The 22,913-nt window shown below is 58.9% G+C and overlaps 2 protein-coding genes across 6 annotated transcripts in view; one reads left to right on the top strand and one right to left on the bottom strand.

Moving 5' to 3' along the window:
• The window catches only part of MACROD1 (mono-ADP ribosylhydrolase 1), a 170,855-nt gene extending 160,022 nt beyond the window's left edge, over positions 1 to 10,833 (top strand). For 3 of the 5 annotated variants that reach the window (XM_032283013.1, XM_032283014.1, XM_032283017.1), the window contains 6 exons: positions 9,033 to 9,149; positions 9,600 to 9,721; positions 9,803 to 9,833; positions 9,989 to 10,062; positions 10,371 to 10,452; positions 10,640 to 10,833. In XM_032283013.1, the coding sequence (XP_032138904.1) occupies positions 9,033 to 9,149; positions 9,600 to 9,721; positions 9,803 to 9,833; positions 9,989 to 10,062; positions 10,371 to 10,452; positions 10,640 to 10,743 (530 nt within the window). In that variant the 3' untranslated portion in view covers positions 10,744 to 10,833. Of the gene's footprint in view, positions 1 to 9,032; positions 9,150 to 9,599; positions 9,722 to 9,802; positions 9,834 to 9,988; positions 10,063 to 10,370; positions 10,453 to 10,526; positions 10,562 to 10,639 lie in introns of all 5 variants that reach the window. The other 2 variants (XM_032283016.1, XM_032283015.1) reach the window with 2 other exon arrangements.
• Positions 10,834 to 10,969: 136 nt separating this feature from the next.
• OTUB1 (OTU deubiquitinase, ubiquitin aldehyde binding 1) lies at positions 10,970 to 22,913 on the bottom strand. The gene is made up of 7 exons (XM_032283018.1): positions 22,202 to 22,913; positions 20,561 to 20,622; positions 20,206 to 20,304; positions 12,760 to 12,878; positions 12,478 to 12,562; positions 12,171 to 12,365; positions 10,970 to 12,047 (listed from the first exon to the last, which is right to left on the bottom strand). Exons 1-7 carry the CDS (start codon positions 22,257 to 22,259, stop codon positions 11,850 to 11,852), a joined length of 816 nt encoding a protein of 271 aa, XP_032138909.1. The 5' UTR covers positions 22,260 to 22,913; the 3' UTR covers positions 10,970 to 11,849.

Genomic DNA, 22,913 nt, shown 5'->3' on the forward strand with positions numbered 1-22,913 from the left:
CAGGCTGGAGTGCAATGGCGCAATCTTGGCTCACTGCAACCTCCACTTCCTGGGTTCAAGCAATTCTCCTGCCTCAGCCTTCCAAGTAGCTGGGACTACAGGCGCACGCCACCATGCCCAGCTAATTTTTATATTTTTAGTAGAGACGGGGTTTCATCATGTTGGCCAGGATGGTCTCGATCTCTTGACCTCGTGATCCACCTGCCTCAGCCTCCCAAAGTGCTGGGATTACAGGCGTGAGCCACCGCGCCCGGCCTACCCCAGCTGCTTCCTGTCCAGCAGAAGTGAGGGTGGCTGGGCTTCCCTCACTCTCTTCCTGGGCACCGGGCCTTTGCACATGCTGTGTCTGGCCTGAGTGCCGCTCTGCCCTCCTGCCGCAACCCTCCCGCCTAGTTTCGCCTTCCCATGTCAGGGCACCCCCTCCACTCTGCTCTGTTTAATGAAGCCTGCCATGTGGACAACCCTCTCAGCCCTGTGCCAACCCTGGGCGCCTGTGTGTGTGTGGGTGCACCTCTCGCCTCTCCCCAGGCCCCCACCATGGATTCCCTGACCTGCTCAGAGGCTCCTCACACACGTGCTGGGACCCTGGGGGCCAGCCGAGCACCCTCCCCCCAACCCTGCCTCTCTGCCTTGGTATCTCCCTTACCATCTCCCTCTCTCCCTCGTTTTCTCCATTTCTCCCTCTACCCTCTGCCTCTCTCTGGCTCCCTCTTCCTTCTCCTGTCATTCCTCTCCGGCTCTGGCGCTCTCTGTCCATAGACCGGCAGGCCCAGCAGGCGCTCCCTGCCCTGCTCCGGCACTATCTCCCATCGCCCTGCGGCTGCTAATCCGTGATTGCTTCCCACGGCCGCTGGGAAAAGGCTCAGCTCCGGCTGCTCCGATTAGCCGTGGCCTTGCTCCAAGAGCAGATAACATAGCCTCCGTGGCCTGTGGCCGGCCTTGGCCCTCTGGAAGCCGGGCTGTGTGTATCCCACCCCTCCCTGGCTGGGCTGAGCTCAGAAGAAGCAGGTGGTCGGAGGGGCTCGGCAGCACCGCACCTGTCCCTGTGCCAGCCTGGTGGGTGTTGGGTGTGCAGGGTGTCGGACATGCTCTCTGGTGTGGGGCCTAGGGCTGTCTGGCAAAGGGCAGGGGTGGAGGCTGTGCTTCAGCATAGAAGGGAAGGGCATGCCAGGAAGAGGGAACGGAAGGGCACCCAGATGCCAAATCAGAACACCTCCCTCCCCTGCTGGAAACTTCCCACCCCGCTGGAATCAATTCCCAACTACTGATTCCTCACCACCCAGGAGCCTGGAGAGGCGGTGCTCCTCCCAGCTTCACCTGCTGGCCTGTTCCCGCCGCAGGGCTCTGCCTTCCTGAGCTCTCTGCCCTGGCTCACCCCCGACTCTCCTCCCCATCTCCTTCCAAAGCCAGTTCTCTCTCATCTCTCAGGGCTCTGCTCAAATGCCGCCTCCTCCAATGGGCCTCCTCGCCCGCTGAACGGCGCCCGCCCCTCCCGCCTCCTTCCTGTCCAGCTTCATCTTCCCCTTCTCCTTTTTCACCACTGCCATGACTTAGAACCGCGTGTCCTGTCCCTAGAACTGAGGCCACGGGAGGCCTGGCCTTGCACAGGGCCGGCATGTAGAATGCCACCCCCCAGGCCTCGCCTGCATTTTTTGAATAGTGCAGATTTTGGAGCCAGTAGGAGGAATGCAGGAGGTAGGGAATTCATCTGAGGGGGGCAGTGGCAGGGAGCCCCAGAGAGTCCTTGAAAGCCTCACTGGAGTTGAGGATTTTCTTCTATGTACCCTTGGGAGCCATGGGAGGTTTTAGGAGCAGGTGGCTCATGCCCTTCCCCAAGGAAAGGCCCCAGGCCTCCCTGCCGCCCCTGCCTGACCCCAGTTGGCGATGATGATGGTGGCAACAGCAGCCAGGCGTTCTCAGTACTCACAACGTGGCCACCAGTGCCCTCTGAACCTCTCCCAGCAAAATCTCACACACCCTCACCCAGCCCTAAGGGAGGCTCCATTAGCATCTCCATTTTGCAGATGAAGAAACTGAGGCACCAAGTTCCCGGAGCTGAACCTTACTTCTTACCCCGCCCTGCAGCTGGCCCTGCTGTGTGAAAGGGACACTGGGACTGGGCCCCTGTCCCGTGGCCACAGCTTTGGCCAGGCAGCTAGTGGGGCTCCTGCTCCGCCCCCCACAGGCACGATGCCACGAAGCCCCTGCATGCAGCTGCCACAGGGATTTTTAATAACGGGAGTGATTTTTGCATGATGAATGAGGCACTGCCGTTGTGTACATAATGAAGCCCTAATGTTTTCAAATCCCCATTTAAGGAGCTGATCTCACCCCATAATGAATTTCAGATCACATCACAGAGCTGTCGTCCATCCATCTTCTCCCTGGGGCACCCACCCGCCTTGGCACCAAGAGGGTGGGGCCTGGTGAGGATGGGCTCTGCACCCGCGCTGGGCTGAACCCAAGCCGCAGCCGGGGCCGGCGAGGGTTTGTTGATTGAATGGGCGATCAGGAGGTGTGAACTGAGGCGAAGATGGTCCTGGCAGTGGGATATTACTGAGGGTCTTGGCCTAGGGCTTGAAGAGAAGCCAGGGGTAGAGAGTGAGGAATGGGCTGGGAAGGAAGAGAGGGCAAGACCCTTGGGTGGGTCACTTACCCAGGCTTTGTGGGCAGACCTTCCCTCTGCAGGGTTGGGAGCCTGGGACAGCAGCTCCAATGTCTGTCCTTGATGTAGTTGGTACTCTCTCAGGACTCAGTTTCCCCCATTTCCCAGGGAACCTGGCCCTTCTGCCTTGGCATTGGGTATTTCTGTAGCCCTCCCCCGGAGAGGGAAACCAGCATGGGCCGCACCAAGGCTCAGCTGCCAGTACCCTCCCTGCTGTGCTCAGCCCGTCTAGGCGGGAGTGGTTCCCGGACCCCAGACCCCTGTGCCTCCTTGGGCTGGAGGGGAGGCACACCCCTCCCCCACCCCAGCTCACACCGCTGCCTCCCCAAGGCCCTCTCTCCCCAGCCCCTCCTGCCTGCCTTCTCAGGGACATCTCCACCCTAGCAGTGCGGCTCATCCTGGGGTACAAGGTCCCCCGAGAGCATGACGGGCAAAGGAATCCCCTGCCTGAAGTCCATAGCTGAGCCTCAGCCTCCCGTTTGTAAAAGGGGATGCCCCCACATCGCCCCTGCAAGCTCATTTCAAAGGTGTGAGGTTGAGCCAGAGGCATGAGACTTGGCACTTGAGGCGCAGGGCCAGACACTGCAGTCATGGAGCAGACTGGAAACCAGCAGCCCAGAGACCCAGCCAGCCCAGGCCCTGCTCACCCTCACAACCCGGCCCAGGCCCCTTCCTGCTCACTTCCCTGCTCTTGGGGCCCACAGGAGTCTAGGAAGGTCGGGGGCAGCAGCAAGAGCTGTCCAGGCAAGGCCTTACATTTTGCTGTGTGGCTCTGGGAAAATGGCTTTGCCTCTCTGAGCCTATCACTACTTCCGTAAGATGAGGGTTAATAATGTGGATCTTGGCCAGGCGTGGTAGCTCACTGCTGTAATCCCAGCACTTTGGGAGGCCAAGGCGGGCGGATCACAAGGTCAGGAGATCGAGACCATCCTGGCTAACACAGTCAAACCCCATCTCTACTAAAAATACAAAAAGTTTGCCGGGCGTGGTGGCACGTGCCTGCAGTCTCATCTACTCAGGAGGCTGAGGCAGGAGAATCACTTGAACCCAGGAGGCAGAGGTTGCAGTGAGCCGAGATCGTGTCACTGCACTCCAGCCTGGGTGACAGAGACTGTCTTAAAAAATGGTAATAATCAGCCAGGTGCGGTTTCTCTGTAGGCTCACACCTGTAATCCTAGCACTTTGGGAGGCTGAGGTGGGTGAATCACGAGGTCAGGAGTTCAAGACCAGCCTGACCAACATGGAGAAACCCTGTCTTTACTAAAAATACAAAATTAGTCAGGTGTGGTGGCACATGCCTGTAATCCCAGCTACTCATGAGGCTGAGGCAGAAGAATCACTTGAACCCGGGAGGCGGAGGTTGTGGTGAGCTGAGATTACACCACTGCAGTCCATCCTGGGCAGCAAGCGTGAAACTCTGTATCAAAAAATAATCGCCATCATCACCATCATGCGGGTCTTAGTTCCTGCTCCTCCTCTAACTGTGGGACCTTGGACAAGCTGCTTAACCCCGGGCCCTCGGTGCCCCACCCCCTGGACACCACCCAACATAATCTCACTTCCCCCACCACTCTTTTTTCTTTTTTTTTTTTTATTTTTTTGAGATGGGGTCTCACTATGTTGTCCAGGCTAATCTGACTCTCCTGAGGTCAAGTGATCCTCCCACCTCAGCCTCCCAAAGTGCTGAGATTACAGGCATGAGCCACCCCGCCCAGCCCCCAGCACTCTCTAGAGGCCAGGGCTCTGAGATTCAGAAAGGTTAAGTGATTTGCCCCATACCACCAGCAATCTGATGGTCAAGAATTCTGGGAAGAAAAATCCCAAAGAGAGCATACTGTCGACCAGCCCCACAGGACGGTGGGGGAAGCGGTGGCACAGAGAGACCAGGAGCAGGTCCAGGCCTGCAGGTTGGGGTGCCCTGCCCTCAGCAGGGGCACAGCTGCCCTCCTGGTCCCTTGGGCGCAGGCCTCCTCTTGTTCCCGTAAATAATTAATTAGCCCTGCCTGCTTGTTTGTTTAGCATGAGGAATGCTCCCCCACTGAGACGCATTTATTGCTGAATAAATTTAAATATCTAATCTTCCCTTCATGAATATTACAGCACCCTAAATAGCGGCCAACTCATCCTAAGCGCCTTGGCGGATGGCCTCACTGGAGCCTGGCTGCCTTCCGCCTCTGCTGGCTCTAAGGATGGCCTGGCTTCAGCCCCGCCTGCCCATTCCTGGTGCCCTCTTCTGCCCCAGGAATGCCCAGGGCCACAATCACTTGGCCCAGCCTTCCTTCCTTCCTTAGCGTCCTTCCATGGGAGGCGCAGAGAGGCTGGGGTCTGAGTGTGGGACTGCGGAGGCTGGCAGGCCGGGGTTTACCCCTGCGAAGCAGGGAGGCGCCTGAGATGGGGCGGAGGGCCAGGGGCTACTCAGAGGCCAGGGTGGGGGCAGAGAGAGGCTCCTCAGGGCTCAGGTGAGGGCAGACAGGGCCCAGGTGACATCTGAGGAGTGGCTTGAGGAAGGGGACAGGGAAGGGCCCGCTGAATGGAGGAGCCGTCAGCTGTGGGGGCAGCCACAGTCCAGAAAGACAATGGTCTCAGAACACTGAGGAGCAAGAGGCCCCCGGGCAGCCCCTCTGCCGGGAGGGGACGTGCCAGTGTGGGAGACATCGCCTCCCCAAGAGCGTGAACAGGCCATTCGAGCCAGTCGGCCAGAGTGCTTCAGGGTGAGGCCCTCTTAGGGTCCCAGAGGAAGCAGAGCCGCCTAGGTTGGGAGCCCAGCCTTCCAGCTGCTGGGCACGTTTCCCTCTCTGTGCCTCAGTTTCTTCTTCTATAAGCAGGAAAAAAATAAGACAGGGGATATAAATCACTGTGCAGCCGCTTACCCAACAAGAGGGCTGACAAAGGGCACGGGGTGGGGGTGAGTCATACCAGCTACTTAGAAGGCTGAGCCGGGGCAACAGCAAAAGCCTGTCTCAAAAAAAACAGGCTCACCTGGGCGCGGTGGCTCACGCCTGTCATCCCAGCACTTTGGGAGGCCGAGGCGGGTGGATCACAAGGTCAAGAGATCAAGACCATCCTGGCCAACATGGTGAAACCCCATCTCTACTAAAAATACAAAAATTAGCCGGGCATGGTGGCGTGCGCCTGTAGTCCCAGCTACTTGAGAGGCTGAGGCAGGAGAATTGCTTGAACCCAGGAGGCAGACGTTGCAGTGAGCCAAGATCACACCACTGCACTCCAGCCTGGTGACGGAGCAAGACTCTGTCTCCAAAAACAAAACAAAACAGGCTCATGCCTATAATCCCAGCACTTTGGGAGGCCAAGGCAGGTGGATCATTTGAGATCAGGAGTTCGAGACTAGCCTGACCAACATGGTGAAACTTTGTCTCTACCAAAAATATAAAAAATTAGCCAGACGTGGTGGTGTGCACCTGTGATCCTAGCTCCTTGGGAGGCTGAGGCACAAGAATCACTTGAACCCGGGAGGCAGAGGTTACAGTGAGCCAAGATCAAACCACTGCACTCCCGCCTGGGCGTCGGAGTGAGACAGGGCTGATGTGAAGATGCCGGACGAGGGAAGCTTAAAGGTAGAGGAGGGAGGAAGAGATTGCAGGGGGAGGGGGGCCTCGGGGGCCATCTTCTAGTCAGGTGGAGGAAGGCTTCACCTTTGACCTGGTGGAGAAGCATCTCAAGAGGGCCCCGCCAGGTCTTCTGCTGACTTGGGATGGAGGATGAGCTGGAGGCTGGAGGTTTGTTTTGGTGGCTGAGGGGCCTGGAGAGGAGACTGAGGGCTGCTCAGCTCCCGGGAGCTGGGAAGATCCCACCTTTCACCAGGCAGCCCCAGTGACCAGTGCTGCTGGTCTTTTCCAGCTGCCTTGGGGTGCAGTGGGAAGAGGAAAGAGGGAAAGAGGGCATCTCCGCTGGTTGGGCCATCAGGAAGCTTGAGTCTCTAGGACCTAGTAAGAGCCAGGACAGGCCTGGAGGGCAGAGCTAAGGGGGTTCTGGGAGTGTGTGTGGGAGGGGCCCTGTGGGCCCTTGGCTAAGAACAGCACGGTGGGGTGGGGGTTCCCCTCTGTACTTCCTGGGGAGAGAGCGAGAGGCCAGTGTGTGGACAGGGAGGGGCACGCAGGCAGGAGGGCCAGGCTGCGCTCTCGCTTGTTGAGATGAGGGTGGGCAGCCATGGGCCGATAATGACCTGTCTGTCATCTCTGCTTTAGGGGAGCCCCTCCCTGGGGCACCTGCAGAGTCACCACCTGGCCGGGCGGGCGCTGTTCTGGAATTGCTGGCAGTGAGGCAGGGGGCATCCGGCCTGAGCCTCTCCAGCATCGATTCAAACTCCCTCCACCTCCCTTGTGCCCCCAGGTCAGCCCCAAAGGCCTGGCTGCAGGCCCATTGTCCACTTCCACAGGAAACATTAAATCCCTGAATACGGAGCTCCACTTCCGCAGGGCTCCCACAGCTGGCCAAGGTCGCCTGCAGGGCGGTTAGCACCCAGTGACAGCGAGCAGCTGGGTGCCAGGTGGTTGAGGCCATCAGGGCAGGGCTGGGAGGCTCCTAGGAGAGCGGGCTCAGACAGGCCCCTGCGCTCAAGCCCACACTCCGTGAACACCCTGCGCACACCCCTCCTATCACGCTGGTGTTCACACACCCGAGCATGCCCACGCTGTCACACTGTTGTTAGTAACAGGATACACTCACATCAGCTCCACTTGTGCCAAGTACTGCCTTAAGCACGTTCCAAAGTTAACTCAATCCCTCCAACAGCCCAGTGAGCTCTGAGGCGGGTGCTACTATCCCATCTTCTAGATGGAGCAACTGAGGCCCAGAGAGGTTAAATGATATGTGCAGGGTCTCACATCTGTGGCTGGCAGAGCCGGGATTTGAACTCAGACTGCCCAGATCCACAGCCGGCCACAGCTCCCCATTCGAACCCTCGCTGCCCATCTCCAGCCTGGACGCCTGCTCCTGGTCCAGCCTTCTTGCTCCATCTCAGCCTCCCTGCGGGCTGCAGCTGCCTCTCTCCCTGCGTAGAACAGGAGCGGGGGTCCGGATCCAGGCCTGAGCCGTTCTCAGGGTTCCCCTAACCTCTCTGCCCACCCATCCCTGGGACGCTCTGGGAAATTGCCCGGTGCCAGCTCTAACTAAAGTTGCAAAATGAGGCTTAATTGTGCCCCTGGGCACAAGAGAAAACAGCAAAAGAAAGGGGTGTGAGCCAGCTGGCATCTCTGGAGCTGTGCCGAGGCTGAGATGAGGAAGGAGAAGGCCCTTGGTTTGTCCATCTGTAAAAGGGGAATGATGGTCTCTCTTGATGCCCGCCCTTGAGCACCAGGGAGCTGGTGCCTGAGGAGCTCCTGGCACCGGCCTAGGGTGCGATTAGAGCTGCCACAGATGGGCCGGGTCCTCCCGGCCAGCACGAGGTCTTTTCCTCTGTGGGAGGGTCGCCGTCCCAGTATTCCAGACGAGACAGTGGACGCCAGAGAGGGGAACAGGCAGGATCTCACAGCCGATGAGGGGCACGCCAGGGCTAGACCCAGGCCTGCCTGAGGCGGTGCCTCACCTACGCGGTGCCCTGGCGAGGTTGGGCTGCTGGAGCGTTTCCTCCAAGCCTCCCGCTGCGCCCGTGTTGTTTATCTGGGCCCGGGTCCCCAGGGTCGCTCGCGAGGCCCTGGAGCCGCCCTCGGATAAACAAGCCCAGGAGGGGCCGCAATTAAGCCGGATGCGCTAACGAGGCGGCTCATTAATCAGCAGGGGTTTGCGCGCCGGGAGACCCGGCCCGGCTGCCCGGCTCCGCTCCCCGCGCGGCTGGAAGACCCAGGCCCCGGCTCCGGATCTGATCACCTTGTAACAAGGTGGCCTCTCTTTCCTCCTCCGCAAAATGGGTCCTAGGGTTTGCCGCCGCCCCGTGGGGCGCTGCCCAGGGAGGTGGTCCTTGGGATCCCACCAACGCCGAGGCCTGGGAGGAGGCAGCGGCTGGTCGCGAGACAGGGCTAGGGAGGGGCGTCGAGGTGGGGAGTGAAGCTTCCCCGTCACCCCGGCTTCGGCGGCAGTTCCTGCCGCGGCGGCCCCCGCCTCCCGGAGCCGCCCAGCCTGGGCCCTGGCGGCGCGGCCTGGAAGGAGCAGGGCGGGCCGGGCGCGCCCCCTGCTGGCCTCCCTGCGCCACTTCCCGCCAGGCCCAGGGCCGCCCCGCTGTGCGCCTCGGTTCCCCCAGATGTGAAACGCTCCGGGTGGGGATGGGGGCAGCGGCTGAGGCCGCGGCGTTGGGATGCGGCGCCGCGTGGGTCCTCGCGCCGCCGAGGGGCTTCTCCGGACTGCGGGTGCTCAGCCCGGGGTCGCAGCCTTCTCTGCCCGGCCGGCTCAGTCCCACCCGCCCTCTCCGCAGTGGACGGTTGCATCCACCGGGCCGCCGGCGCCCTGCTCACCGACGAGTGCCGGACCCTGCAGAGCTGCGAGACCGGCAAGGCCAAGATCACCGGCGGCTATCGGCTGCCCGCCAAATGTGAGTCCCCGAAGCGCCCCCAGGCGCGGGGCGCAGACAGGGCGCCTGTGTGTCACTGGGGCATCAGGGTTGCAGTCCTCACAGGAGTGCTGGGGACCTCCTCAAAGGGCCCTTTTTAACCTTAAGGCCCAAGACCCGGCCCCTCCAACCACCCAGAAAGCAGATAGGGGAGACCGTGCGTGGAGGCTGGGGAGGGAGCTGAAGAGCAACGCCTTTGCGCCCACACTCGCGCCCGGGTCTCAGGCCCATACGGATATGGGAAGGAGGCGCAGAACGCCGTGAGTGTACCGATTCAGGCTCGAGGGGGCCCCCAGGGGGGCCTTCGCCGAGGAGGCTCAGCGCTTGGGCAGAAAGGGGTTTCCTGCCCCCTTCTGCCCGGGCCGGCAGGGGGAAGCGAGGGAGCTGAGGACGGCATAGGTCCCGGCTGGTCTGACCCCGTCGACCCCGCAGACGTCATCCACACGGTGGGACCCATGGCCTACGGAGAGCCCAGCGCCAGCCAGGCTGCCGAGCTCCGCAGCTGCTACCTGAGCAGCCTGGACCTGCTGCTAGAGCACCAGCTCCGCTCGGTGGTGAGCTGCGGTCCGCAGGGGAGGGCGGGAGGCGGGGCGCAGTGACAATGTCCCAAACCCCTCTCACCCCTCCCCGCCCAGGCGTTCCCCTGCATCTCCACCGGCGTGTTTGGTGAGTGGGTTTGGACGAAGGGCAAGGGCCAGGAGTGGGCGGTGGGGGACCCAGACGCCGAGAGCAGCTGGGGCGGACGGGGGGTTGGGCGGGGCCTGCTGCTGTCGGGGGGCGGGGCCAGAGCCCAGGACTCACTCCTGCCCCACCCGCCGCAGGCTACCCCAGTGAGGCGGCAGCCGAGGTCGTGCTGGCCACTCTTCGCGAGTGGCTGGAGCAGCACAAGGACAAGGTGGGGCCTGGGCCCGGGCGAGGGTGGGTTCCGCATCCCCACCAGTCTGGCCAGCCCCAGTCATCGCCCAAGGAGTGAGGGTGCCCAGGGAGTCAGGGTGCAGAGCGCAGGGCCAGGCCCGCCCCCTCCATCCCGGTTTCTCCTGCGCGAGGGCACCTGGTGGTGGCGAGATGGGATGACGACACAGCCCTGAGCTTCCGTGAAGGGTGCGGGGCCAGGCAGGTGAAAGCCTGCACCCGGGCGGGCAGTGACAGGATCCCGGGGCCAGACATGGTGGCCCGGCCCAGGCTGACCAGCCTCTGGCGCAGGTGGAGCGGCTGATCATCTGCGTGTTCCACGAGAAGGACGAGGGTATCTACCGGAGCCGGCTCCCCCACTACTTCCCCGTGGGTATGTACCCCGCACCGCCCGCCCCGTCTCCAGTCCACCCTGGGGATGGGCTCTCACTGTCCTCTGCCTTCCAGCCTGAGGCTCCCGCAGCCCACCCTGACCGGGACTGGTAAGCAGGGCCTGGCCCCATGCGGTGGCCCAGGCCCTAGACTAACCCGCCCACTAACGCCCGCTCACCCCCAAGCAGGTCGGGAAACCATGGGGCAGCCTGGGAGGGCGGGGACACCCACAGACACCTCTGACTCTGCTCTGCCCTCAGACCCGCCTTGCGGACCTCGCTCCCAGCTCTGAGAGGTCGCCAAAGCCTGCAGCCTGGCCACCCCTTCTTTCCCTCCGCGCCCGCCCGGAGGAGCCTAATAAAGATCACCCTGTGGCAGCTCCTACTGTCTGAGCTTTGACTGTGGGGACGGGGGCGGCCCAGGTGTTGGATGGAGTCCCTGGCCAGATGCTTTTGCTAAAAGGGGCTGGCAAGAGCTCTCAGTGAGCCAGGCGGACGGCGGCACGGGCGGAAGGCGGAGGCGGCAGCAGCAGTTCACATTTATTGAGGGCCTGCCCCCAAGGAGCTCACAGCCTGGGGGCTGAGCCCCTGAATGTGCAGGGGGCAGGGAAGAAAACAAGTGAAGGCAAAAAGGCAGGCAATGCAGAGACACCATGGCCCAAGCAGAGGGGGTGCAAGGCAGGCACAGGCAGGAGGCCTGGGGACGACGGGGAGGTGGAGAACCAGCAGCCCCGCCAAGACCTGAGGACTGTGGACCCCGCACAGGTTAGAAGGCTGCCCTCCCCCACCAGGCTGGCACTGCCTGGGGCACGGGCACCTGTGCGAGCCGGGCCCAGCCTCACAAAGGCCCCTCCACCCTGGACTCCCAGCCATGCAGACCCTGATAGAGGGCAGGAAGCTGGGGTCTGGGGCCCAGGCTGGGGACAGCAGGGTGGAGGTGGGACCTGTGAGGGAGCAGGTTAAGTGTGGGTGGCCCTGGGACCCTGGGCAAGTTCCCAAGGAACTTCCACAATCCCATATAACCCCCTGAGCCAGCTAAGAAGGAAAGTGGGGCCTTAGGGAAGGAAGCAGAACCCAAGGAAGTAGGAGGGGCCTCCAAAAGGCCTGGCCCCTCAAACCTGCTCCTGTTGGGGAAGCTCAGGGGTGGATGGGTGAAAAGCAGGGGGACCCACCTGGGGGGGAGCGAGCAGCAGACGGAGCAGGCAGGCGGGCAGCAGAGCAGGGACACGCACACACGGCTCACCACCAGCGCCCCCTTTAATAAAACATGGGGGGGTCGTGTGACAGAAAGAAGGGGGTGAAATAGGACCATTTACAACCACACACAAAAAAAAACCTCTGTACATGTCTAGCGCCTGGCAGAGGGGGCAGGCAGGGCAGCAGCGGGCCAGAAGCAGCCCTATTTGTAGAGGATATCGTAGTGTCCAGGCCGGTAGAGAAGGTAGACCTTGGGCTCGGAGCCCTCCGGGAAGACGTGCGGGTTGGTGGTGCCGCCCTCGCCGCGGTCCATGTACTCCACCTGGATGGACACACTGAGGGCCTGGGCCAGCGCGATGATGTGGATGTGGTCGCTCTCCTTGCACATGGGCTCCACCTCCTGTGGCACAGGGGCGGGTCAGGCCCCGGTCTCCGCGCCGTACCCGCCCCAGGCCCTGCAGACCCACTGCACTCCCCAGCCTGGTGCGGGGCCTGGCTGAGAGAAAAGGGGAGGGGACGGCACCTGCTGGCAGAACTCCTTGACAGTCCGCCCACCCTCGATGAAGTGCTCGAAGAACTTGCTCTCGCGCTGCAGGTAGCCCGAGGTGAGCAGCCTCAGGTAGACCACAAGGTAGTCAGAGGTGCTCTGGTCATTGAAGGAGGCCAGCAGGTCCGCGACGGAGGTCTGCTTCTCCACCTGCTCGATCAGGTCCATGAACTGCAGCCACGGAGGGAGAAAGGGCAAGATGGTGGGGGAGGTGGGTGGTCCCCATCACAGCCAGGTGAACCCCTCCACGCTGGCCCAGCCCGAGACAAGCCCCAGGGCTCACCGTGTTGTGGAAATCCTCAATTGTGAACTCGGTGAAGCCCTGGGACACCAGGTCCTCCTTGCTCTTGGCAGACACAGCCTTGAACCTGGGGGTGGGAGGGAAAGGCGGGCCCAGCATGGGCTCCTGGACCAGCCCAGATGCCAGGGCCCAGCCAGCACTGCCCCGCCTGGCAAGGCCAGAGCCCAGCCCACCGCCTGGCCCCAGGTGGAGCTGCACCTCCTACCCTCCCAGGGAGGAGGGAGCCACCCACCTGCCTCGGTACCCAGTGCCCACCCTTCTCACCGCTGCAATTCCTTGCTGTCATCCAGCAGCGCCTCCAAGTGGGAGAATCCGAAGGCCCGATAGAAACAGTTGCCATCAGGCCTGGTCTTCCGGATGTATGAGTACTTTTTGTGGAGGTCCTACAGAGATAGCCCCACCCCACCGGGTTAACAGCAGGCCAGGAAATGTCCCCAGCAAAGGACACACTACAGAAGGTGGCAACTGAACTCAAAGTAGCCACCTGCCACCTGGACCCCTAAAACAGGCTGCCGAATGTGGTAATGGGAGTGACTTAGTGGTCCACTGCCCAGAGTCCCCCCAAAAAGCTGCAGGAAGCTGGGCACTTAAGGACAAACTAGTCACATGGGTCACCAAAGTGCTGCGGGGCCTACAGGACTGTACAAAAACAGGGGAGTCAATCTGTCCTCAGCCAATGAGTCTTCTCCAGCCTTTCCGCCCACAGAACCTCAGGGCAAGCAAGTCAGGGCGGGGCAGAGTGCTGGGCTCCACACCTTGGCCAGGCAGCTGGGCCCTCTGCCCAACTCAGCCCAGCCCAGCCCAGCTCCTACCAGACTAACACTTCGCTCACCTCAAGGCCTTGCCCACAGCCCTCCTCTACCTTTTTTTTTTTTTTTTGAGACAGAGTCTTGCTCTGTTGCCCAGGCTGGAGTGCAGTAGTGCGATCTCGGCTCACTGCAACCTCTGCCTCCCCGGTTCAAACGATTCTCCTGCCTCAGCCTTCCAAGTAGCTGGGATTCCAGGCATGTACATCACCATGCCTGGCTAATTTTATATTTTTAGTAGAAACAGGGTTTCACCATGTGGGTCAGGCTGGTCTCAAACTCCTGACCTCAGGTGATGCACCCACCTCAGCCACTCAAAGTGCTGGGATCGCAGGCGTGAGCCACCATGCCGGTCCTCCCTCCTCACTTCTAAACCCTGCCTGCCCACTCACAGGTGCCGTCTCCATGCAGCCTTTTCCAGTTTCCTCCCGAAATGAAAGGTAGTGTCTCCTGTCTCCTGTGCTTCCCACACTGATAGGCTGGTAGTGCCGCCTGGAAAGCACACTTCACTCCCCTGGACTGGGCACCCTCGCCTCTCCCCTACCTATCTTGCTCCCACCCCCAGCTGGTGACCTTGTCTGTTTTTCCTCAGCACGTCTGCCCTTGGCCTCCTCCCACAATCCTCAGAGGATCTGTCCCAGTTGCCACCTAAGCTGCCTCTGCAATCCACCTGGCTGGGCGCCATGGCTAACGCCTGTAATCCCAAAACTTTGGAAGGCAGGGTGGGAGGACTGCTTAAGCCCAGGAGTTCGAGACCAGCCTGGACAACACAGTGAGACCCCCCATCTCTCTAAAAAACAACTGGCCAGGAGCAGTGGCTCACACCTGTAATCCTAGCACATTGGGAGGCCAAGGCAGGTGGATCACCTGAGGACAGGAGTTCGAGACCAGCTTGGACAACATGGAGAAACCCCATCTCAATGAAAAATGCAAAATTAACTGGGCATGGTGGCACATGCCTGTAATCCCAACTACTCGGGAGGCTGAGGCAGGAGAATCGCTTGAACTCAGGAAGCAGAGGCTGCACTGAGCCGAGATTGCCCCATCGCACTCCAGCCTGGGCAACAGAGCAAAACCCATCTCACAAAAACAAATAAACATAAGTTAGCTGCACATGGTGGTGCATCCCTGTGGTCCCAGCTACTCAAGAGGCCGAAGTCGGAGGACGGTGTGGGCCCAGGAGGTCAAGGCTGCAGTGAGCCGTGATGGCACCACTGCCCTCTAGCCTGGGGACAGAGTGAGCAAGACCCTGTCTCCAAAAATAAAAAATAAAGACATCATCCTAGTAAGTGCCCCCATCGTCAGTTTTTCCTTCCCTACTGGTATAGGCCCAAAAGCATATACACATTCAGCTACTTCTTTCAAAGGAAGAGAATCCTGCACTTTCCGTTTCTGTCTGGCTACCCCTCAATTTCTCTTTTCCTCCTTTTTTTTTTTTTTTTTTTTGAGAGAGAGTCTCACTCTGTCACCCAGGCTGGAGTGCAATGGCATGGTCTTGGCTCACTACAACCTCCACCTCCTGGGTTCAAGTGATTCTCCCGCCTCAGCCTCCTGAGTAGCTGGACTACAGGTGCGCGCCACCACACCCAGCTAATTTTTGTATTTTTAGTGGAGATGGGGTTTCACTACGTTGGCCAGGCTGGTCTGGAACTCCTGACCTCGTGATCCACCCACTTGGGCCTCCCAAAAGTGCTGGGATTACAGGCATGAGCCACCGCACCTGGCCGATCTCTCTGCTTTCTTTACAGTGGAGCTTCTCAAGAAGCCATCCGTGCAGTCTCCACCTCTTTTCTCCCTCAGGAAGCTTTTGCTTTAGCCAATGTCAGCTGAACGCCCTCAGTCAGAGGAGCAAACCCAGCCCCCAACGCCCCTGGCCACTTAGCAGCACTGAGGCCCATGGCCACAGCCCCGCCTGGATGCCTCCTGCCCTGGGCTGGTGCCCCCACCCTCTCCTTGTCTTCCTCCTGCCTCTGAGGCCACTCCTCATCTCTCTAAGCTCCAAGGGTCAAGGATGACACCAAACCATAAAGCATCCTTCAAGACGTGTGTGTCACCTGCAAGAAAACAGTCACTACACACTCAGCCACTGTGCCTGCCCTAAGACCAGAGGCACGAGCACTGTCTCCTGTGGGCCTGCACCGCCCTGCTCAGGCCTGGGACAACTTCTACTTCTTTTCTTTTCTGAGACAGGATCTCCTCTGTTACCTGGGCTGGAATGCAGTAGCAAAATTATGGCTCACTGCAGCCTCAACCTCCTGGTTGACTCTCAAGTGACTCTCCCACCTCAGATTTCCGAGTAGCTGGAACTACAGGTCACACCACCATGCCCATTTAATTGTTGCATTTTTTTGTAGAGATGGGGTTTCACCATATTGCCCAGGCTGGTCTTGAACTCCTGGGCTCAAGTAATCCGCCTGCCACAGCCTCCCAAAGTGCTGCACCTGGCCAGCTTCCTCTTTTAAATTGCACTCACTCTCATGGCCAGGTACAGGGGCTCACGTTTGTAATCCCCGGGTTTTGGGAGGTCAAGGTGGGAGGACCAAGTTCGAGGGCAGCCTGGGCAACATGACAAGACTCATCTCTACAAAAACTTAAATTAGCTGGGTGCAGTGGCTCACGCCTGTAATCCCAGCACTTTGGGAGGCTGAGGCAGGCGGATCACAAGTTCAGGAGTTCAAGACCAGCCTGACCAACATGGTGAAACCCTGTCTCTACTAAAAATACAAAACTTAGCCAGGCAAGGTAGTATGTGCCTGTAGTCCCAGCTACTCGGGAGGCTGAGACAGGCGGCTTAAACTCAGGAGGCGGAGGTTGCAGCGAGCCAAGATTAAGCCACCCTGAGCAAAAGAGGGAGACTGTCTTTAAAAAAAAAAAAAAAAAAAAAAAAAACAACTTACTCTCTTAACAGTGTTAGTCTCGAGGATTTTTTTTTTGAGACAGAGTCTTACTCTGTCACCCAGGCTGGAATGCAATGGCATGATCTCGGTTCACTGCAACCTCTGCCTCCCAGGTTCAGGCAATTCTCCTGCCTCAGCCTCCTGAGTAGCTGGGATTACAGGTATCCACTACCCCACCTGGCTGGTTTTTTAATTTTTCTTAAAGATGGAGTTTCACCATTGTCACCCAGGCTGGAGTGCAAGGGCGCAATCTTGGCTCACTGCAACCTGTGCCTCCTGGGATCAAGCGATCCTCCTGACTCAGCCTCCTGAGTAGCTGGGATTACAGGCATGCACCACCCGGCTAATTTTGTATTTTTAGTAGAGATGGGGTTTCTCCATGTTGGTCAGGCTGGTCTTGAACTCCTGATCTCAGGTGATCCGCCCGCCTCAGCCTCCTGAAGTGCTGGGATTACAGGCGTGAGCCACCGCGCCTGGCCCATTTTTCTGTATTTTTAGTAGAGACGGAGTCTCACCATGTTGGCCAGGCTAGTCTCGAACTCCTGACCTCAAGTGATCCGTACACCTCAGTCTCCCAAAGTGCTGGGATTACAGGCGTGAGCCACTGCACCCTGCCAAAGTCACAGGGATTTTAATAGCCCCAAGTGTGAATCTCAACTCCAGTCGTGGTCCTCACACCCACTGGCCTCACCGCACCTCCTCTGAACTGTCCAGCAGGCATCTCCACTGAGTGCAGCTGAGATCACCCTCTAAACAACTGCTCCTCTCCCAGCTGCCCCACCCCAGTCACCCGCAGCACCCAAAGCCTTACAGTCACTGCCGACTTCATCACCATATCCACCCCTTCAATATGTCTGGTAACCAACTGCTTCTCACTCCTCACCTCCACTGCCTGTGGCAGATTTTATTGCACAAGGCTCCTAGCAGTGTCCCTGCCTCCACCTGACCCTCTGGAGTCATTCTCACCCCAGCACAAGAGTGGCCACAGTCGGCTGGGTGAGGTGGCTCACGCCTATAATCCCAGGACTTTGGAGGCTAAAGTGGGGGGATCATTTGAGGTCAGGAGTTCAAGATCAACCTGGCCAATATGGTGAAACCCCACCTCTACTAAAAATACAAAAATTAGCCAAGTATGGTGGTGGGTGTCTGTAGTCCCAGCTATTCAGGAGGCTGAGGCAGGAGAATCGCTTGAACCCCTGAAGGTGGAGGTTACAGTGAGCCAAGATGGTGCTGTTGCACTCCAGTGCACTCCAGCCTGGGCAACAGAGCAAGACTCTCAAAAAAAAATAGAGACTAGAGTCACCTGCTGGATGCACCCCAACTCCCTCAGAGTCCTTTCTCCCCCAACCAGTTCCCCAGCCCCAACCCCTGGGTCCTCATTCTGCTCCAGCCACACTGGCTTCAAGCCATCCAGGCGCCCTCTTGCCTCAGGCCTGGGCCAGCACTGCTCTCGGACACCTGTGACTCGCTCCTCGGCCTTTTTCTGTTCATTACTCAAATACCACCTCATCAGCAAGGCCTTCACCAAGCCCTGTTTAAAATGGCAAACGCTCCCACTCCCAATCCCCTTTTTATTTATTTATTTTTTTTTTTTGAGATGGAGTTTCACTCATGTTACCCAGGCTGGAGTGCAATGGCGCGATCTCGGCTCACCGCAACCTCCGCCTCCTGGGTTCAGGCAATTCTCCTGCCTCAGCCTCCTGAGTAGCTGGGATTACAGGCACACGCCACCATGCCCAGCTAATTTTTTGTATTTTTAGTAGAGACGGGGTTTCACCATGTTGACCAGGATGGTCTCGATCTCTTGACCTCGTGATCCACCCGCCTCGGCCTCCCAAAGTGCTGGGATTACAGGCTTGAGCCACCGCGCCCGGCCCCCTTTTTATTTTTTTAAGATGGAGTTTCTCTCTTGTCACTGAGGCTGGGGTGCAGTGGCATCATCTTGGCTCACTAGAACCCCTACTTCCAGGGTTCAAGTGATTCTCCTGCCTCAGCCTAAGTAGCTGGGATTACAGGCATGCGCCACAACACCTGGCTAATTTTGTATTTTTAGTAGAGATGGGGTTTCACCATGTTGGTCAGGCTGGTCTCGAACTGCGTCAGTCTCCCAGAGTGCTGTGATTACAGGCGTGAGCCACCACACCTGGCCCCAATCCCCTTTTTCTTGTTATTTTTCTCCACAGCACTCACCGCCTGCCACCTTCTGACACCCCACATGTCCTAGAGCCCTCTTTGGCGTATCATCTGTCTTTCCACCCTGAACTGTAAGCTTTGCAAGGGCAGGCTTTGTGGTTTAGTCATCGCTCTATCTTCAGTACCTAGAACAGCGCCTGGACCGCAATCCGTACTCAATAAATTTTAAATAAGTAGAACACCAGGACCACAAAGAGCCGGAATCATTGCTGCTACTGGAACAGCCTTCTGAGCACGCTCTCTGCACCAGGCACTTGGCACAGGGCAAATAAACGTCATCCTAGCTGATCCTCACAAGAGCCCATTTATAGAGAGAGGAGCAAAGTCTGCGCCCAGGCCTGCTTGGGCTCTGCTGCCACAGCTGTCTCTGCACAAAGAATGCGGGTGCCGGTGGCACAGAGAGGCCTGCTACCAGACAGCATGCTCCGGACATCAAAACGTTTGATGACTCCATGGGAAGAACCTGGGGGAAGAAGCCTGTCTACTTTCCCAGGGTGGTCTAGCATGACCGGCAGGCCTTGGCATGGGGGCCCCACTGGCGGGCAGTGACGTAAGCGGAATGAAGGAAGGTCACCTCCTGCATAGGGAGAGGAGGGGGTTTGTAACCTGCTGCTTACGACACCCAGTAACATCTCCTTCAACCCTCACAGTGGCCCTGTGAGGAAGACAACGCCCCGCCCAGAGAGGAGCGAACAGGGATCTCAGGGCTTCAGGGCGCTGCCCGAGATCACAAAGCTTGAAGTGGTGAGGCCAGGACTGGAACGCAGGCTGTCGGGCCCCAAAGCCGGTGCCTCCTCTCCACAGGCACCCTGAGGAAATCCCACTCCCTGAGCAGGAGGTCTCGGTAGATTACAGAGTGCACACAGCTGGGTCTGGCCTGCAGGTGTGTTTGGCTCACACATTTAAAATTTGAATTAGCTGCCAACTGTTCAAAGTCAGGAGCATGGTTACCTCTGGGTTCTCTTGGAAAAACAGGTCTGGAGACAATGGAGAGACAGATATGGACACTCCCATTTCCCCCAGGGGCCTCCACTCCCTATTACAGCTCAGTCTGGCTGATACTGAGCTGTGATGCCTTCCTTGTTCCCCACCTGACTTCCTGGCCACCTTCAATCACCTCCCCTACAGGTGGAAGATTCTAAGCATCTGTGATCTTTGCAGGGAAGAGAAACATTTACTAAACACCTACACTGACCTACCAGATACTGTTTCCACACACCCACTGTCACTTTTTTTTTTTTTTTTTTTTTTAAAGACAGGGTCTCACTGTTACCCAGGCTGGAGTGCAGTGGCGCGATCTCGGTTCACTGCAACCTCCACCTCTCAGGTTCAAGCAATTCTCCTGCCTCAGCCTCCTAAGTAGCTGGGATTACAGGAACCTGCCACCACGCCCAGCTAATTTTTTTTTTGTGTATTTTTAGTAGAAACTGGGTTTCACCATGTTGGCCAAACTGGTTTCAAACTCCTGACCTCAAGTGATCCTCTCGGCCTCCCAAATTGCCAAAGTACTGGGATTACAGGCGTGAGCCACCCCAATGGCCTTTTTTTTTTTTGAAACAAAGTTTTGCTCGTCACCCAGGCTGAAGGGTGTAACGGTGCGATCTTGGCCTCCTGCAACCTCCACCTCCTGGGTTCAAGCACTAAATCAATGTCTTTTTGAGGTCCCAGCCTGCACACGTCAAGGACCAGCAATAAGAAGCGTCCCCCAACAGCCTCCTCACTCAGGGACAGCCCCAGCAGGAAGCAGGTCTGAAGCAGGCACTCTCCTGCCCCACCCCCAGGGTGCTTCCCCTCTCCTGTGGTCAGGCTCCCACCTTGATCTTCTGTTGATAGATGCTGTCATCTTCAGCATACTCTTTGTACAGGACCGAGAGCTCCAGCCGCTCTGACACCAGAGGGTTCTGCACCGCAATCTGGAAGAGGCGGGGATCTATCAAGCTCTGGCGGGGAGATGGAGTGCCCCAGGCCTAATAGCCAGAACGCCCACAAAAGGGCTGGGCTGCTCACCCGGTGGTGCAGCGACCCCCAGAAAAACAGCCAGTACCTAGCACAGCCTGGGGAGGAGGGAGCGTCCGAAGTAGAGACAGACAACAGACCTCAGGCTCTGCCTATGCATTGCCACAACGGGGCTGCTGGCCACTGCCTCCCTCGCCCGCTGCAGCGCCTCACCTCTTGCTGAATTCGGTCCTGCTGAGCCATGATGGCTTCATCATAGGCCAGACAGTTAACACCTGAGAAAAGGAAAAAAGCAACGATTACAGGTGTCCTGGCCATCTCCACAGCAGGCAGCTGGGCCAGGCACAAGAGCAGCCCAGGGGCAGGACAACAAGCTTAGAATCTGGAAGCAAGCATGTTACATTCTGCTCCACCTCAACTGTGTCAACTTGGCAAAGTCCCTTCCCCATCTGGGCTTTCATTTCCTCATCTTTAAAAAGAAGGGGCAGAGGTGCACCGTGGTACCCCTAAGGTGCGCTCTTCCAGCTCTGACACCTGCTTCCTCGGGTTAACATCACTTCCCAGCAGCCTGGGAATGTTCTGGGGCCAGGCGGGGTCTCCTGGGGAAAGTAAGATGAGGAGGCAGAGTCCTGGGCTGGAGGAGAGCTTCCCGTGGGCCTGCACTTCACTCCATCACCCCCGCATCCTCTTGCCGTCCTGGATGTTGTTAATGGTGCCCATTTTACAATAAACAAAACAAATGCAAAGAAAGCAATCTGCCCAAGGTCATAACTAGCAAAGACCTGTGGTCAAACCCAGGTTTGTCTAATTCCAGGCTGAGCTCTTCAGCACAATACCTCTCCTTGGCTACCTCACAGCAGAGACTGTAAAATGGGGTGAATACCCCCGTCTTTCTTAGCGGAATACCAGTATGTGCTTTAGGATCATCAGCCAGCTGGGCAGGTCCACCCTGAGTTGAGGAGCCAGGAGACCTGAATTTTAGTCCTGACTCTCTCTTAATGTGATCTTGAACAAGTCCCTTCTGGGCCCGTTTCCCCACTTCTCATTCCCTCGAAGTGTTCGGTGAGAATGAGGTGCGTGTACTGAATGACTTTTAAGGTCAACCCTTTGGGGCTCGCCATCCCAGATTCTCGGCTGGGCGTCGACGTGCCCTTTTCGCACTACTCAGCGAAAGAGGTGTCCCTGCCACCCAAGTGACCTACGTGGTCCCCAGGGCCCAACTCATAGGCGGGAAAAGACAGAGTGGGGTCATTTTTGAAAGGCCCATCTTCTCAGGAGACTAACAATGCCTAGGTAGGCGGAAAGGGGCTGCGAGGCCAGAAAAGGAGGCTTACCAGAAAAAGTCGCAGGACTCAGGGACAGACCCCGCAGCCCCCTCACATCCCAGGGCCGCCTGCGACATCCCGAACGGCACGCCCGGACCTTTGTGCTTCGGAACCCAGCGAAACCCGAGGCCCTCACGGCGCGGGCCGCGGTGGAGCAGCCAAGGGGGCTCAGCCCTGACCTAGGCCTCAGCCTGACTGCAAGGACCGGGGCGGGAGGGCTCAGCGCCCCTGAAGCCGGGAGCCGAGGGGCCGGGCGGAGGGCGGGGCGACCCAGGCCCCGCCCCGGGCGCGCACGCTATAGAAGGGCATCGGGCCTCGGCCCGCCTCGCCCGTCCTCCCTCCCGGCCGGGGGTCGCGGCGGTGGCTCCTGCCATTGTGAGGGGGAGGGGAGGCAGCGGAGGTGGAGGAAGGGACCCCCGCACACTTCGACCCCACCGCCGGAGGCCCTGCCTCTCCTCTCTCATCGGGAGCAGCTGGCCCGGCATCGCCCCTACTAGCCCGGGCCGGGCATCCCTCCTTGGATCTGTACCTTCAGAGTCGCTGCCCAGCGGCTCCTGCTTCTGCTGCTGAGGTTCCTCCGCCGCCATCTTTAAACAGCGCCGCACTGCCGACCGCTTCCGGGTTGCCAATCTCCCTCCTCCAGGAAGTGAGCCCCTCCTCGTGGCCCCGCCTTGGCAACGGCCCTAGCAACGGGGTCCCCTTAGGCGTTGTCAACGAAAGGACTCCCAGTCAAGTGGCAGCTGCTGCCACGCCAGTCCCGCGGACCTGAGACCCCTGGAGGAGGTCAGCCGCCCCCGGTCCGCACCTCCACCCCACACACTGGTTTGGCTCCATCTTCTCAGCCTCCCGAGGTTCCCGGTGGTGATTTCAGAGCCTCCTGGAGCCAATTCCATTTTCTTTTCAATGGAGTCTGAAACGCGGATTGTGTTATTGAAAGAAATAGAAAGGTGAAATTAAAATCACCGAAGGCAGCATTCCTGCTGCGGGCTTCCGCACGCACTGCATGCGACCGTAGCTGCAGTGCAGAGCAGCATCTGGCCCAGGAGACAGGAAGTCGGCCAGCGCCGGGGCGCTGGCAGAGCCCCACATCGGGGCCCCACCGAGCCTGCGTTCTCCGCAGGCTTTGGTGAGCTGCTTCCGGCAGGGAGAATGTGTCCTTTGGTGCCAAGCCAAAGCCTCAGGACCTAAGTTTGAGCTCTGTGTCCTTCTGGTTGTGACAAAGCAGGGCCTTTAAAAAAAGA

Source organism: Sapajus apella, unplaced genomic scaffold (genome assembly GCF_009761245.1).
Source record: "Sapajus apella isolate SASKATOON/1434 unplaced genomic scaffold, GSC_monkey_1.0 scaffold14, whole genome shotgun sequence".
Taxonomy (NCBI): Eukaryota; Metazoa; Chordata; class Mammalia; order Primates; family Cebidae; genus Sapajus; species Sapajus apella.

Excerpts from the sequence above, each read along its gene's own strand:
- OTUB1 (XM_032283018.1), bottom strand. The coding sequence starts at position 22,259 with ATGGCGGCGGAGGAACCTCAGCAGCAGAAGCAGGAGCCGCTGGGCAGC. Across the intron at positions 20,305-20,560 it reads AGGACCGAATTCAGCAAGAG|ATTGCGGTGCAGAACCCTCT; the intron begins GTGAGGCGCTGC and ends CGCCTCTTCCAG. Across the intron at positions 12,366-12,477 it reads TTGAGGATTTCCACAACACG|TTCATGGACCTGATCGAGCA; the intron begins GTGAGCCCTGGG and ends CCGTGGCTGCAG.